We start from the raw sequence: 17,599 nt of genomic DNA, 5'->3' as shown, positions 1-17,599 counted from the left end.
GAAGCAACTGACAAAGGATTAATCTCCAAAATATACAAGCAACTCATGTAGCTCAATATCAAAAAAATAATCCAATCCAAAAATGGGCAGAAGACCTAAACAGACATTTCTCCAAAGAAGACACACAGATTGCCAACAAACACATGAAAGGATGCTCAACATCATTAATCATTAGAGAAAAGCAAATCAAAACTACAATGAGGTATCTCCTCATACCAGTCAGAATGGTCATCATCAAAAAATCCACAAACAATTAATACTGGAGAGGGTGTAGAGAAAAGGGAACCCTCTTGCACTGTTGGTGGGAATGTAAATTGATACAGCCACTGTGGAGAACAGTATGGAGGTTCCTTGAAAAACTAAAAATAGAACTACCATACGACCCAGCAATCCCACCACTGGGCATATACCCTGCGAAAACCATAATGCAGAAAGAGTCATGCACCACAATGTTCACTGCAGCACTATTTACAATAGCCAGAACATGGAAGCAACCTAAGTGTCCATCAACAGATGAATAAAGAAGATGTGGCACATGTATACAACGTAATATTACTCAGCCATAAAAAGAAACGAAACTGAGTTATTTGTAGCAAGGTGGATGGACCTAGAGTCTGTCATACAGAGTGAAGTAAGTCAGAAAGAGAAAAACAAATACTGTACGCTAACACATATATATGGAATCTAAAAAAAAAAATGATTCTGAAGAACCTAGGGACAGGACTGGAATAAAGATGCAGACATAGAGAATGGACTTGAGGTCAAGGGGAGAGGGAAGGGTAAGCTGGGACAAATTGAGAAAGTGGCATGGACATATATACTGTACCAAATGTAAAACAGATAATGGGAGGCAGCTGCATAGCACAGGGAGATCAGCTCAGTGCTTTGTGACCACCTAGTGGGGTGGGATAGGGAGAGTGGGACGGCGAAGCAAGAGGGACGGGTAATGGGGATATATGTATATGTATAACTGATTCACTTTGTTATACAGCAGAAACTAACACAACATTGTAAAGCAATTATACTCCAATAAAGATGTTAAAAAAAAATCAAACACACACACACACACACACACACACACACACACAAGAATATACAGGAAAGAGAAAATCACAACTGGAAAATACATCACTTAATTAAGCCAGTAATCACTTAAATAAGATTTAAAAAAAATCAAAACATTTCTGTGAGAAAATGATAACCACAATGAACAGCAAAAGGATGAACATGAAGATGCAAAAGAGGATGTCAAAATCATAAAATGTGGGGGAGGAGAATAGAAAAATGTAGATTTTTTTTTTTCTAGAATATGTTTAGGTCTATATGACTACCAGTGTAAAGCAAGTAGATATAGGAAGGGGTTAACATACTTGAAAAACAGGGCAACCACAAATCAAAAACACAATTGATTCGCAAAAACCAAAAAGAAGAGAATATAATTAAGCGTAATAGAAAAGAAAATCATCAAACCACAAACGGAAAAACAAAACAAAAAGGGACAAAAAAGAAATATAAAATCAATGGGAAAACAAGGTTTAAAATGGCAATAAATACATATTTATCAATAATTACCTTAAATGTCAATGAACTAGAGAGTCAGCAGAAGAAAGGAGATAATAAAGATCAGGAAAAGAGAGGAAATAAAATAGGGATTAAAAATAAAATAGAGGGCTTCCCTGGTGGCGCAGTGGTTGAGAATCCGCCTGCCGATGCAGGGGACACGGGTTTGTGCCCCGGTCTGGGAAGATCCCACATGCCGCGTAGCGGCTGGGCCCGTGAGCCATGGCCACTGGGCCTGTGAGTCCGGAGCCTGTGCTCCGCAACGGGAGAGGCCACAACAGTGAGAGGCCCACGTACCCCCACCAAAAAAAAGAAAACAAAAAAAAAAACAACCAAGAGCTGGTTCTTTGAAAGGGTAAACAAGAACGACAAACCTTGGGAATTCCCCAGTGGTCCAGTAGTTAGGACTCCACACTTTCACTGCCGAGGGCATGGGTTCAATCCCTGGTCAGGGAACTAAGATTCCAGAAGCTGCGTCGCGCGGCCAAGAAAAAGAAAAGAAAAAAAAACCAAAAAAACCACGAAAAAACCCCAGATAAACAAAATAAGAAATGAAAGAGAAGAAATCACAACTGATACCACAGAAATACAAAAAACCATAAGTGAATACTATGAATAATTATATGGCAACAAATTCAACAATCTAGAAGAAATGGACAACTTTCTAGAAACATACAGGCTACCAAAACTGAATCAAGAAGAAATATATAACTTGAACAGGGCTTCCCTGGTGGCGCAGTGGTTGAGAGTCTGCCTGCCAATGCAGGGGACATGGGTTCGAGCCCTGGTCTGGGAGGATCCCACATGCCACGGAGCAACTAGGCCCATGAGCCACAACTGCTAAGCCCGCGTTGTTTGGAGCTTCTGCTCCGCAACAAGAGAGGCCACGACAGTGAGAGGCCCGCGCACTGCGATGAAGAGTGGCCCCCACTCGCCGCAAGTAGAGAAAGCCCTTGCACAGAAACGAAGACCCAACACAGCCAAAAATAATAAATAAAATTAATTTAAAAAAATATATATATATTTATAACTTGAACAGACCAATCACTAGAAATGAAATAGAATCTGTAATCAAGAAACTCCCTACAAAGAAAAGTCCAGGACCAGGAGGCTTCACTGTGGAATTCTATCAAAAATACAAAGAAGAACTTGTACCGATCCTTCTCAAACTCTTCCAAAAGACTGAAGAGGGAGGAACACTCCCAAAGAGATTCTATGAAGAAACCATCACCCTGATAACAAAACCAGACAAAGACACTACCAAAAAAGAAAATTATAGGCCAATTGCTTTGATGAATATAGATGCAAAAATTCTCAACAAAGTATTAGCAAACCAAATCCAACAACACATAAAAAAAGACATATACCACGACGAAGTTGGATTCAGCCCAGGGTCAAAAGGATGGTTCAACATACACAAACCAATCAATGTGATACACCACATCAGCAAAAGAAACGACAGATGCTCAGTCCCCTTCTGCCACTTGGAATCGTATGTTGAAGAGAGTAGAGCCACAAGATGGAGGAGCCCTGAATGTTGCTTGAAGGAGCACCACCCACGGGTTAGAAACACCCATTTTGGCTCTTAAATGAGCAAGAAATAAACTTACGGTGTTGGAGAAAGAAAAACAAACGAAAACAAAAGAAAGGACAAAAACCACATGAGCAACTCAACAGATGGATTTGATAAAATTCAACATGCACTGATGATAAAAACCCTTAGAGGGGCTTCCCTAGTGGCGCAGTGGTTGAGAGTATGCCTGCCGATGCAGGGGATACGGGTTCGTGCCCCGGTCCGGGAAGATCCCATATGCCGTGGAGCGGCTGGGCCCGTGAGCCATGGCCACTGAGCCTGCGCGTCTGGAGCCTGTGCTCTGCAACAGGAGAGGCCACAACAGTAAGAGGCCTGTGTACCGCAAAAAAAAAAAACAAACCTTAGAAAAATGGGTATGGAGGGAACATAGCTCAACAGAAGAAAAGCTATTTATGACAAACCCACAGCCAATATAATACTCAATGGTGAAAAGATGAAACCCTTCCCCCCAAAATCTGGAACAAGACAAGGATGCCCACGCTCACCACTTCTCCTCAACATAGTATTGGAAGTCCTAGCCACTGCAATCAGACAAGAAAACAAAATAAAAGGTATTCAAATTGGTAGGGAAGAGGTAAAATTGTCATTATACGTAGATGACATGATACTGTACATAGAAAACTGAAAGACTCCACACAAACACTACTAGAACTGATAAACGAATTAAGCAAGGTGGCAGGATACAAGATTAACATACAGAAAGTGGTTGTATTTTTTTACACCAACAAGGAAATAACAGAAAGGGAATGTAAACAAACAATCCCTTTTAAAATTGCACCAGGGGTGGTCTAGTGGTTAGGATTCAGCACTTTCACTGCTGTGGCATGGGTTCAGTCCTCCTGGGTCAGAGAACTGAGATCCCGCAAGCTGTGCAGTGCAGCCAAAATATATATATATATTTTTTAAATAAATAAATAAAATTGCATCCAAAAAAATAAAATAGTTAGGAATAAACCTCACCAAGGAGGTGAAAGACTTATATGCTGAAAACTACAAAACATTAACAAAGGAAATTAAAGATAATTCAAAGAAATGGAAAGTATCCCATACTCTTGAACTGGAAGAATTAATACTGTTAAAAATGGCAATACTACCCAAAGCAATCTACAGATTTAATGTGACCCCTGTCAAATTACCCATGACATTTTTCACAGAACTAAAATAATCCGTGGTTGAGAGTCTGCCTGCCAATGCAGGGGACATGGGTTCGAGCCCTGGTCTGGGAGGATCCCACATGCCACGGAGCAACTAGGCCCATGAGCCACAACTGCTAAGCCCGCGTTGTTTGGAGCTTCTGCTCCGCAACAAGAGAGGCCACGACAGTGAGAGGCCCGCGCACCGCGATGAAGAGTGGCCCCCACTCGCCGCAAGTAGAGAAAGCCCTTGCACAGAAACGAAGACCCAACACAGCCAAAAATAATAAATAAAATTAATTTAAAAAAATATATATATATTTATAACTTGAACAGACCAATCACTAGAAATGAAATAGAATCTGTAATCAAGAAACTCCCTACAAAGAAAAGTCCAGGACCAGGAGGCTTCACTGTGGAATTCTATCAAAAATACAAAGAAGAACTTGTACCGATCCTTCTCAAACTCTTCCAAAAGACTGAAGAGGGAGGAACACTCCCAAAGAGATTCTATGAAGAAACCATCACCCTGATAACAAAACCAGACAAAGACACTACCAAAAAAGAAAATTATAGGCCAATTGCTTTGATGAATATAGATGCAAAAATTCTCAACAAAGTATTAGCAAACCAAATCCAACAACACATAAAAAAAGACATATACCACGACGAAGTTGGATTCAGCCCAGGGTCAAAAGGATGGTTCAACATACACAAACCAATCAATGTGATACACCACATCAGCAAAAGAAACGACAGATGCTCAGTCCCCTTCTGCCACTTGGAATCGTATGTTGAAGAGAGTAGAGCCACAAGATGGAGGAGCCCTGAATGTTGCTTGAAGGAGCACCACCCACGGGTTAGAAACACCCATTTTGGCTCTTAAATGAGCAAGAAATAAACTTACGGTGTTGGAGAAAGAAAAACAAACGAAAACAAAAGAAAGGACAAAAACCACATGATCAACTCAACAGATGGATTTGATAAAATTCAACATGCACTGATGATAAAAACCCTTAGAGGGGCTTCCCTAGTGGCGCAGTGGTTGAGAGTATGCCTGCCGATGCAGGGGATACGGGTTCGTGCCCCGGTCCGGGAAGATCCCATATGCCGTGGAGCGGCTGGGCCCGTGAGCCATGGCCACTGAGCCTGCGCGTCTGGAGCCTGTGCTCTGCAACAGGAGAGGCCACAACAGTAAGAGGCCTGTGTACCGCAAAAAAAAAAAACAAACCTTAGAAAAATGGGTATGGAGGGAACATAGCTCAACAGAAGAAAAGCTATTTATGACAAACCCACAGCCAATATAATACTCAATGGTGAAAAGATGAAACCCTTCCCCCCAAAATCTGGAACAAGACAAGGATGCCCACGCTCACCACTTCTCCTCAACATAGTATTGGAAGTCCTAGCCACTGCAATCAGACAAGAAAACAAAATAAAAGGTATTCAAATTGGTAGGGAAGAGGTAAAATTGTCATTATACGTAGATGACATGATACTGTACATAGAAAACTGAAAGACTCCACACAAACACTACTAGAACTGATAAACGAATTAAGCAAGGTGGCAGGATACAAGATTAACATACAGAAAGTGGTTGTATTTTTTTACACCAACAAGGAAATAACAGAAAGGGAATGTAAACAAACAATCCCTTTTAAAATTGCACCAGGGGTGGTCTAGTGGTTAGGATTCAGCACTTTCACTGCTGTGGCATGGGTTCAGTCCTCCTGGGTCAGAGAACTGAGATCCCGCAAGCTGTGCAGTGCAGCCAAAATATATATATATATTTTTTAAATAAATAAATAAAATTGCATCCAAAAAAATAAAATAGTTAGGAATAAACCTCACCAAGGAGGTGAAAGACTTATATGCTGAAAACTACAAAACATTAACAAAGGAAATTAAAGATAATTCAAAGAAATGGAAAGTATCCCATACTCTTGAACTGGAAGAATTAATACTGTTAAAAATGGCAATACTACCCAAAGCAATCTACAGATTTAATGTGACCCCTGTCAAATTACCCATGACATTTTTCACAGAACTAAAATAATCCTAAAATTAATACAGAACCATAAAAGACTCAAAATTGCCAAAGCGATCCTGAGGAAAAAGAACAAAGCAGGAGGCATAACCCTCCCAAACTTCAGACAACACTACAAAGCTACAGTAACCAAAACAGTGTGGTTCTGGCACAAAAACAGACATACAGATCAATGGAACAGAATAGAGAACCCAGGAGAAAACTCCACATTACCTACCGTCCATTAATCTTCAACAAAGGAGGCAAGAATATAAAATGGGAAAAAGACAGTCTCTTCAGCTAGTGGTGCTGGGAAAGTTAGACAGCTGTGTGTAAATCAATTAAGTTAGAACACACCATGCACAAAAATAAACTCAAAATGGCTTAAGGACTTAAACATTAGATATGACACCATAAAACTCCCAGAAAAGATCACAGGCAAAACATTGACATAAATGGTACCAATGTTTTCTTAGGTCAGTTTTTCAAGGCAATAGTAATAAAAACAAAAATAAACAAATGGGACCTAATCAAACTCACAAGCTTTTGCACATCAAAGGAAACCATAAACAAAATAAAAAGACAGCCTATGGACTGGGAGAAAATATTTTCAAATGATGCGACTGACAAGGGCTTAATTTCCAAAATATACAAATAGTTCATACAACTCAACGACAAAAAAACAAATAACCCGGGTTTCCATGGTGGCGCAGTGGTTGAGAGTCTGCCTGCTGATGCAGGGAACACGGGTTCGTGCCCCAGTCCGGGAAGATCCCACATGCCGCAGCGCGGCTGGGCCCGTGACCCATGGCCACTGAGCCTGCGCGTCCGGAGCCTATGCTCTGCAACGGGAGAGGCCACGACAGTGAGGCCCGCGTAACACAAAAAAACAAAACAAACACAAATAACCCAATCGAAAAATGGGCAGAAGACCTAAATAGACATTTCTCCAAAGAAGACATATAGATGGGCAACAGGCACACAAAAAGATGCTCAACATCGCTAATCATTAGAGAAATCCAAATCAAAACTACAATGAAGTATCACCTTACAAACATCACTAATCATTAGAGAAATCCAAATCAAAACTACAATGAAGTATCACCTTACACCAGTCAGAATGGCCATCATTAAAAAGTCTACAAATAATAAATGCTAGAGAGGGTATGGAGAAAAGGGAACCCTCTTACGCTGTTGGTGGGGATGTAAATCATTGCAGCCACTAGGAAAAACAGTATGAAGTTTCCTCAGAAAACTAAAAATAGAGCTGCCATATGATCTAGCAATCCCACTCCTGGGCATATATCCAGACAAAACCGTAATTCAAAAGATACATGCACCCCTATGTTCATAGCAGCACTGTTTACAATAGCCAAGACATGGAAACAACCTAAATGTCCATCGACAGATGAATGGATAAAGAACACACACACACACACACACACACACACACACACACACACACAAAATGGATTATTACTCAGCCATGAAAAAGAATGAAATAATGCCATGTGCAGCAACATGGATGGATCCAGAGATGATCATACTAAGTGAAGTAAGTCAGAAAGATAAAGACAAATACAATATGGTATCACTTATATATGGAATCTATTGATTAATTATGACACAAATCAACATATGTACGAAACGAAAACGGACTCACAGATATAGAGAACAGACTTGTGGTTGTCAAGGGGGAGGGGAGGAAAGGAGGGAAGGAATGGGAGTTTGGGATTAGCAGAGATAAATTATTATATATAGGATGGATAAACAACAAGGTCATACTGTATTGCACAGGGAACTATATTCAATGTTCTATGACAAACCATTATGGAAAAGAATAAAAAAGAATATATATATGCATAACTGAGTCACTTTGCTATACAGAAGAAACTAACACAACATTGAAAATCAACTATACTTCAATAAAATTTAAAAAAAAGAAGAGGGGCAAATTAAAGGAAGAAATTAAAGCCAATGTGGAAATTCTCTGCCAGTCCAGTGGTTAGGACTCTGCGCTTTCACTGCTGAAGGCGGGGCTCGATACCCCTGGTTGGGGAACTAAAATCCTGTAAGCTGCATGGCATGGCCAAGGGAAAAAAAAAAAAGCCAATGTGATTGTGTGAATTTTGGTGCCATTAAGAGAAATAAGATGAAATACCTGGTTGAGTAGGAAAAGATGAAGAATTGGGTTTAAGGTGCCATTTTTATACCCATGTAAAAATGGTCAATATGCTTCTAGAAAAGCAGAGCTGAAACCAAAGAGAGACTATGGGACTAAAGATATTAATTATTCACACAAAAGTTACATTTTAGAAGAGAATGAGGTCACTAAGGAATGTATAAAGAGTTGACAATAGCAAATCAATACAGTGAACTGTAGGAGAATCATATTTGAGAAACGAAGAGAATCACAGAATGACAGATAACAGATGGCTATGTAAGAGTTTTTTTGGTACAATGATACGGTAGTTATGTTTTTTAAGAGTTATAGAAATACAGAAATACTGATGGATGAAATGAAATGTCTGAGATTTACTTTAAAATAATCTGAAAGAGGGATGGGAGTTGTTAGATAACACAAGATTGGCCAAGTTGTTAACTGATAAAGCAGGGTGAAGGGTACATGGGGGCTCATTTTATTACTCTACTTTTGTATTTGTTTGAAATTTTTCATAATAGAAAATAAATAATAAATAGCAAATAAACAGAAAGTCAGGGAGATGGCAGAAAAGAACAAAATACAAAATCACAAAAGCCTAGTGAGAAGAGTTTTAGGAAGGAAGAGGTCACAAGTTTCAATTTCTACAGCAAGGTCATGAATGTTGATGATAATGTTGATAATAAGAAATAAACATTAAAAGTACAGAATACAGGGCTTCCCTGGTGGCGCAGTGGATGAGAATCCGCCTGCCGATGCAGGGGACACGGATTCATGCCCCGGTCCAGGAAGATCCCACATGCCGCGGAGCGGCTGGGCCCGTGAGCCATGGCCGCTGAGCCTGTGCATCCGGAGCCTGTGCTCCGCAACGGGAGCGGCCACAGCAGTGAGAGGCCCGCGTACCATTAAAAAAAAAAAAAAAAAAAAAAGTACAGAATACAGAATTTGTAATTTTATCAAGTTCCTTAAGTTTAATTACCTTACATATTTATTTAATAAATGCTAGATTGAATGAGATAATATTCATTCAAGAATATACCTAGAATTAATAAAACAAAACACACACAACAAACACACAAATCCTGAGCTACTATGTTCAAGGGTTACAGTTCAAATTCCTAGGCATGAGTCATCTCTGAAAATGCTACAGGGCCAGTGGGAGCATATTTAAAAAACTATAGAATACGAAAGCAAAATTCTCCCAATAAAGGGCCAAGAAACAAACTCTGACTGAGGACTAAAGCACTAGGTTAATCTGATCTATTTCTAATCACTGAAAATGTTAACATAACAGAGTTGATACTTGCCTCCACTTCAGCCATGAATGCCTCTAAGGGATCATCATCGCTGTCAGAATCTACTGGCTTGGAATGGAATTGCTGGCGGGTAGGTGAGTTTTCAGCAGGAATGTAAGGTAAATCAACATTGCTAGAATCTTCTTCCTCATCTTCAAAATATCTGAAAATTAAGATGCATGATTGATAGAGTGATGTTTAATTTGGGGTCAGGTGAATCTTTCATTTAACACAAATTTTTATTAAAGTATATGTCACAATTAAGAGATTTTGGTCCTTTGGCTTAGGACTTAATTATTAAATTATCACTTAATACATGCCAAATTCTAATACTGCAAAAAAAAAAAATCACAGCAGATTCTCCATTTCAATAGTGTCTGTTAAAAATCACATTTCCAGTTCTCTCAAAAGGGATAAGTTTTCAGTATGAATTTAGTATATCATTGTTAAATAGATATAGCAAATATATATATATTTTTTCCTTCGGTACCTGGGCCTCTCACTGTTGTGGCCTCTCCAGTTGCGGAGCACAGGCTCCGGACACACAGGCTCAGCGGCCATGGCTCACGGGCCCAGCTGCTCCACGGCATGTGGGATCTTCCCCGACGGGGGCACGAACCCATGTCCCCTGCATCGGCAGGCGGACTCTCAACCACTGCACCACCAGGGAAGCCCGATATAGCAAATATTAAAGTGTATGCCATGGAAAAAATTACTTTGAATGAAATATTATAAAGCTAGTTTATTCTTCATAATCCTTAAAAAAAAATTTGAGATATATTCATAAGGCTAGAGACTTTCTTCAGAAGTTCTGGGTTGTTTTCTGAGAACCAACAGAAAACTTCTAAAATTAAAAATAAATGTTCAGGGGCTTCCCTGGTGGTGCAGCGGTTGAGAGTCCGCCTGCCGATGCAGGGGACACGGGTGCGTGCCCCGATCTGGGAAGATCCCACGTGCCACGGAGCGACTAGGCCCGTGAACCATTGCCGCTAAGCCTGCGCGTCTGGAGCCTGTGCTCCGCAACGGGAGAGGCCACAGCAGTGAGAGGCCCGCGTACCGCAAAAAAAATAAAAATAAAAAATGTACAGGAATATAGCCAATATTTTATAATAACTATAAATGGAGTGTAACCTTTAAAATTTGTGAATCACTATGCTGTACACTTGAAACTTATATAACGTTGTACATCAACTATACTTAAAAAAAAAAAAAGTAAAAAAAAAATGTTCAATCCAAAATCCTCACCATACTATGTAAGTATTCAGAAAAGAATTTCAACATCTGGAAAAAGTATCACTTTCCCTCTAACAAATATCCCAGAAAAGAATATCTATATAGCTATCAACTAAAACAAAACAAAAAGTTTAGATCTTACCTCAGAATTAAATGAAATAGTAATACAACCAAATATTAGTTTAAAGAAATCACAACTACAGCCTAAAATTTTATAGACTTTCAAGTCTTCATTTTAAAAGCTCTAACCACTGTGATGTGCTACACACACACATAAATGCATATTCATTTATACAGTAACTTCATTTAATGTATCATTTAAAAATATCTCTGAGCTGGTAAACTATTCTCTAGAATAAGGATCCTTGACTTTGCTGAATCTTAAACACTTACTTCTGTATTTAATTGCTAAATAACATACCAACTTTTAAAAATGCTGCTGTGTACTTTAAAAACTCTGATCTTGGGCTTCCCTGGTGGCGCAGTGGTTGAGAGTCCACCTGCCGATGCAAGGGACACGGGTTCGTGCCCCAGTCTGGGAGGATCCCACATGCCGTGGAGTGGCTGGGCCCATGAGCCGTGGCCGCTGAGCCTGCGCGTCTGGAGCCTGTGCTCCGCAACGGGAGAGGCCACAACAGTGAGAGGCCCGCGTACCACAAAAAAAAAAAAAAACCCCCAAAAAAACAAAAACAAAAAAACCCCCCAAAACCTCTGATCTTGAGGATTTTTTTAACTAAAAAAAAAAACCTCAAGCAGTGTCACAACCAGGTTGGAAATAATAGCAAAGAAGATTTCTTCAGACTTGGCAAAGAGAGAAGTTATAATCTATAAGGAATTAGAGCTCAAACTTCCAAGCCCCAGCTTTTTAACAATCACCTTCTTAGACATCAAGTTAAAAAAGGTAACCAGTAAATATGTTTCCTAAGAACTGTGGGCAAAAATCTGAGATTTTCCCACCACTAACGTATTACAATGTAACAGTTTTAAGGACTTAGGTGTTGAGCCAAACTGCCTCTGCCAGTTCTGACAACTGCCTGTGTTTCCAAAACAACTTATATGGTGTAAACAGAAAACTTCAGTAAAGACCATCAAAAGCCACGTGAATTATTTAAAACTCTTCAGCTTAAATGCCCTCAAATCCTTTTTGGAACAAGCAAAAGTGAAGGACCACAAAAGTATACTCCTTATGAATGAGTAAACTTAACAATTTAACTTGCTAGGAACAATGCAATCCTGTGAGATAACCACTTTAACAAGTCATGTTATTATTTGAGAAACAAATGGTTTCTTTGCTTCAATCTCTTCTGATGGAATGAATACCTCAAAGCCTAACCTTTGCTAAATTACCAGGTATTACCACTTACGCATTTTCTTCATCAAAGTTGGCCCGTTTAGAACCAATTTTGTAGAAGGAAGGGAGCTGTGGTGGAGCCGACTTTCCAAATCCAGAAGAGCTGGTTGCTCCAAAGGCACTATGGGACTGCTGTGGGAGTTTTGGTTCCTCCTTCTTTCCCGCACTAATAGCGAAACCTCCAAAGCCAAATCCCCTCTTAGTGCCAGGGCCACCTTTATTCCAGTTCATGGTGTCAATGACTGATCTGTTAGGAACAAGAGACACTTACATAAATTTAACTTTATAAACAGCCCACTGATTTTTATGTCAGTAAAAACTGGAACCTTTGCCTACAATTTTATTTTAAACCTTTGCCTCTCAATTAAAATTTTAACTTCGGTACAGCACAGATTGGCACAACACTATAAATCAACTATATTTCAATTTAAAAAAGTTAACTCTGTACTTCAGATATGCAATATGCTGACCTCAATGAAACGGTCACATTTTCTGAAACACTGAAGAAATTGTTATTTCTTTTGCTGAGATCTCAATCTGAACAGGAATGCAGTATTTAATACCATACCCTTCAAAAAGATTTGATTGCTCATTTAACATCTTATTCAGTTTGCCTATTAAGGATTACAAAGAAATTTCCTAAGCACCAACCAAATAGGTTTAAAAACACCTTACCTCTTATAAGTCTTGGTTCCAAAAAACCTTTTTTTAATGACACAAGTTACCTACGTTTTACAGAATAACAGAAAACTCAGAACGCGAAAAGGAACAAAATAAAATTACCTGAAATTCCTCTCCCAGATATGCAATTTTGTTGATATCTTTTGCTTTTTTTCTATGCATATGTGTGTATACACACACACACCCCATTTAAAATCAAAACTGAAACCATACTGTACAAACTGTTTTAGTTACTGATTTCTTCACAGTATGATATACATGAACATCTTTAAATGTCAATAAATACATTTCTCCACTTCTGTTTTTTTAAAGTTGTGAAACATATCATATATCTTTGTGCATACTCTTATTTCCTTAGGATCAATTTTTTAAAATGCAATTGCTTAGCAAAGGGGAGTGTGCATTCTAAATTTTACATTTACAGAAAAGTGTCCATTATACACTGAGTAACATGAGAAGGGTATAAAACAAGGTGGGTGGTATGATTCAATGTAATTCAATGTAAAAGCATGTCTTACATGTACAGAGAGAGCTGGAGGACTGCTTATCAAAATGTTAACAGCAGTTATTTGATTTTCTTTTTTCTTTGTATTAAAGTTTACCATTAATAAGAAAAGTTTAAATGTTTATAATAGACTCTGAAGCCAATGTGAACAGAGTTCCAAAAACTGCTTTTTACAATGGCATTGTTAAAGGGACCAGGAACAGGAACAACACGCTCTACTTTTCTGGTTCTATGCCCCTCCCCCATATATAACCTATAGGTTTTGTTTTAACTGCTATTATACAGCACTTAGTTCGGTCTGTGTAGTATTAAATTTGATTTATGCCATGTCAACCTCTGCCCTTAGTTCCAGGTAGGGACTGTCTTTACCCATTTTGGACTTTGCATAAAAGTTATTCATGGCTAGAATAAGCACTTTAGAAGTAATAGTTTACTTACACTTAATTTAGACCATCTCCTGCCTTCTTCAGGAATCCCTTAAGGGGAATCAACATAATTCTAGTGAGATGAGATTTAGTAAGAGTATTTACAAGCCAGAAAATTTTAGCATCTGATAGTATTGTTTAACCAATCTGTGAGCCTGGCTTTCCAACAGCTGTTCCTAAGCAACAAAAACGACGGATTCTGAATTTTAACCTTTTTCCTAGTGTATATAATGCATAATAAGAGGCTAGTAATAAATAAGCCATTGAAATCAGAAGGTAGGCAAAGGAAGGATGGAAAAAAACAACCCTTGGTAGATTTTAAGAATTACATTAACAGGGACTTCCCTGGTGGCGCAGTGGTTAAGAATCCACCTGCCAATGCAGGGGACACAGGTTTGAGCCCTGGTCCGGGAAGATCCCACATGCCACGGAGCAACGAAGCCTGTGAGCCACAACTACTGAGCCTGTGCTCTAGAGCCCGCTCGCCACAACTACTGAAGCCCATGTGCTACAACTACTGAAGCCCGTGTGCCTAGAGCCCGTGCTCTGCAACAAAGAGAAGCCACCGCAATGAGAAGCCCGTGTACCGCAGCGAAGAGTAGCCCCCAATCGCCGCAACTAGAGAAAGCCCGTGTGCAGCAACGAAGACCCAACGCAGCCAAAAATAAATAAAAAATAAATAAATTTATTTTTTTAAAAAAAGAATTACATTAATCTCCTAGCAGGAAGACTTTCAATGGTTTATCGAAAGCTTGCTGAGGAAGGTCAGGCAATGCATTGGGTGCTGGGCGTTTATAGATGAAAGATACAGTCCCATTCTCAAAGAGTTCACAGTGTAGTTTTAGCCAGCTTAAAAAAAAAAAATGATGTGTTCTAATAGAGGTACTGCACAAAGTGCATTTATTGATGGCCCAGGAAGAGGGTACCCAACCTATGATGAATTTGGGACAAGGCACAGTTTTTCTGGAGATGACACTGGCGTTAACTTTTTAAATCTGAAGTAGCCCCCAATCGCCGCAACTAGAGAAAGCCCGTGTGCAGCAACGAAGACCCAACGCAGCCAAAAATAAATAAAAAATAAATAAATTTATTTTTTTAAAAAAAGAATTACATTAATCTCCTAGCAGGAAGACTTTCAATGGTTTATCGAAAGCTTGCTGAGGAAGGTCAGGCAATGCATTGGGTGCTGGGCGTTTATAGATGAAAGATACAGTCCCATTCTCAAAGAGTTCACAGTGTAGTTTTAGCCAGCTTAAAAAAAAAAAATGATGTGTTCTAATAGAGGTACTGCACAAAGTGCATTTATTGATGGCCCAGGAAGAGGGTACCCAACCTATGATGAATTTGGGACAAGGCACAGTTTTTCTGGAGATGACACTGGCGTTAACTTTTTAAATCTGAAGAGGCATTAGATCAGGGAAGAAGTGTCAGGAGAGGGAATTTTAGATAGAAGGCACTGTTAAGTGCTACCGCAGAGAACTGGAAATATTTCAGTGCAGCTAGAGTTCTGTAGGACATTTGGGAAAGTTGCAGGGCACATGTTCAGAAAGACGAGCAGGGCTCAGGTGAACAGTTTAGTATACTACGCTAAGAACACACCATACAAAACTATAGTCCGCCAGTTATAATTTTAAGCAAAAAAAAAAGGACATGTTTCAGATCAGTCTTTTAGAATGATTAGATGAGAGACAGCAGGAAAAGTTGGACACAAGGGAAGTGGTTAGGACATTATTATAAAAATACAAATATAAAGTGACAAGGTACTGAACTAAGGAAGTGGCTATAAGGAAGGAGAAGGGGGGGTTGTAGATCTGAGTCGTTTACTTAGGTATCTATGAGGAAGAATCAACTGGGGTAACCAAATTAGACATGGGAGCTAAGGAGGAAGGAAGAGTCTAGAATAACTCTGGAAGTTTCTGGCTTTTACAGACTGGGTGAATGGTGGTGCCATTAACAGAGATGGAAACCTAGAAAAGCCAGGCATGGAGAAGCAGGTAGAAAGTGAGATCAGTTCAGTACCTATGGGAGAGCTAAGGACAGCTGGCAAGTAAGGTCTGTAACTGCAGAGAGAGATCTGTGATGGGGCTATAGATTTGATATGAGACATTTGCATCTGAGGTTACTGATGTAGATAAGCTAGCAGAGAGAGGGCCAGAGAGTGAGAAAAGAGGTGAGACAATCATAGTGTATGTCAATATTTAGGAATGGGTAGGGGAAGAGAAACTCACGTGGAAACTTGAGGATGAACAAAGAGGAAGGGCGGATAGCAGAGAAAGTGACACAGATGGTGAGACAAGTTTTACAGGCAGAAACAAATGTCCAATGTTAAAAACTAAAGAGAAGACAGGTGAGATAAGAACTAAAAAGCCTCCGTTGAAGCAGTGGGGGCAGGGTTAAGGAATGATTGGTAAGTGGTAGAGGATGAAGACTAGGCCACGAGGAGTGCAGATTACTTCCTAGGCTGTTTACCAATGACAGGAAGGAGAACATGAGGTGTTAACTAGAGGAATTTCGTTTAAGGAAGAAATGTAAGCATGTTTATATGCTAAAAAGGAAAAGCCAACAAAAAGAAAAACTAAAGATTTTTCTTTAGGATAACAGGAAAAATCATAGGAACAAGGTGTTGCAGAGACATGAAGAGACAAGATCAAAACCTTTAATAAGGAGTGAGTAACTCTTCCCCCTAGACTTGAGGATAGAAGAAAAGGATGGGCATAAATTAATCCTACTAAATAATAAAGAGTTCAAATTACAAAAGAAATAAATCAAATACTTCGTTTTAAAAATTCAACTTCTGCCACAAACAGGCAAGCAGTGTGACTTTAGGTGGGTGAGAGTTGCTTAATGGTTTAGAGACATAAGACGCAAAATATGCAATACTGTTTTCTTTAACTCTTCGGAGATTTGGGTCAGCCAAAAGACTGAGAACACTTAAGTGCCCCCAAGCCTTACACTAGTGTGAGCTAGGTCACGCTGCCCATGTTCCCAAATTAATTGCCTCTAGCAAGGCCAAACACCTGTGCTATCTATACCCCATTGACTAGAATGTCAGCTCCACGAGGACAGGGACTTTGCCTGTTTTGTCCAACATAGTGCCTAGTGTATATAGTACTCAAAAAATTTTACGTTGAATGAATAAATATCATGCATTCAGGCTCTTCAAAATTCACCCCACTATTTGTGAAAACCATCATCTCCCGTTATTACAAACCTTGCTATCTAGCCAACCAGTCGTCCTGATTAAATCTAAGCCAGATCATCCTCAGTGCACCACTAATTCCTACTTTCTTGACAACAGTTTTTCCTACTATTAGTCCATGTATATGGCTACAGATCCTTGACAATCAGAGGTTTGAGGGGCTGTAGCTGATATAAGAAGCACAAGACGGCCAACCTAATCTCTATTTGGTTTTATGATGTTCAAAGAAAAAGAAAAAATGAACCCGCCTCTGCTTAAGCTATTGAGGCTATTAAAATTAATTTTCAAACTCTAAGCAAACATTGTTTGGAGAAGAGACATCCATTAAACAGTTAATAAGAAAGTCAAAACACAGGATATTAAAAAATTAACTGTAGTCCTGCTATTCGTGGGTCTCCTCAAAGCTCCCTTTATTTGGCCTTCACACACACACACA

General features: G+C 39.3%; 1 protein-coding gene across 1 annotated transcript in view; it reads right to left on the bottom strand.

Moving 5' to 3' along the window:
- The window catches only part of DDX42 (DEAD-box helicase 42), a 63,066-nt gene that overhangs the window by 39,964 nt on the left and 5,503 nt on the right, over positions 1–17,599 (bottom strand). The window contains exons 2-3 of the mRNA XM_055090338.1: positions 12,367–12,600; positions 9,782–9,932 (exon numbers count right to left, since the gene is read on the bottom strand). Of these exons, the coding sequence (XP_054946313.1) occupies positions 9,782–9,932; positions 12,367–12,584 (369 nt within the window). The 5' untranslated portion in view covers positions 12,585–12,600. The remainder of the gene's footprint in view (positions 1–9,781; positions 9,933–12,366; positions 12,601–17,599) is intronic.

The sequence above is a fragment of the Physeter macrocephalus genome, chromosome 14, assembly GCF_002837175.3.
Source record: "Physeter macrocephalus isolate SW-GA chromosome 14, ASM283717v5, whole genome shotgun sequence".
Taxonomy (NCBI): domain Eukaryota; kingdom Metazoa; phylum Chordata; class Mammalia; order Artiodactyla; family Physeteridae; genus Physeter; species Physeter macrocephalus.
Note: the sequence above shows the minus strand (reverse complement) of the source record. Positions and strands in the feature narration are given on the sequence as shown.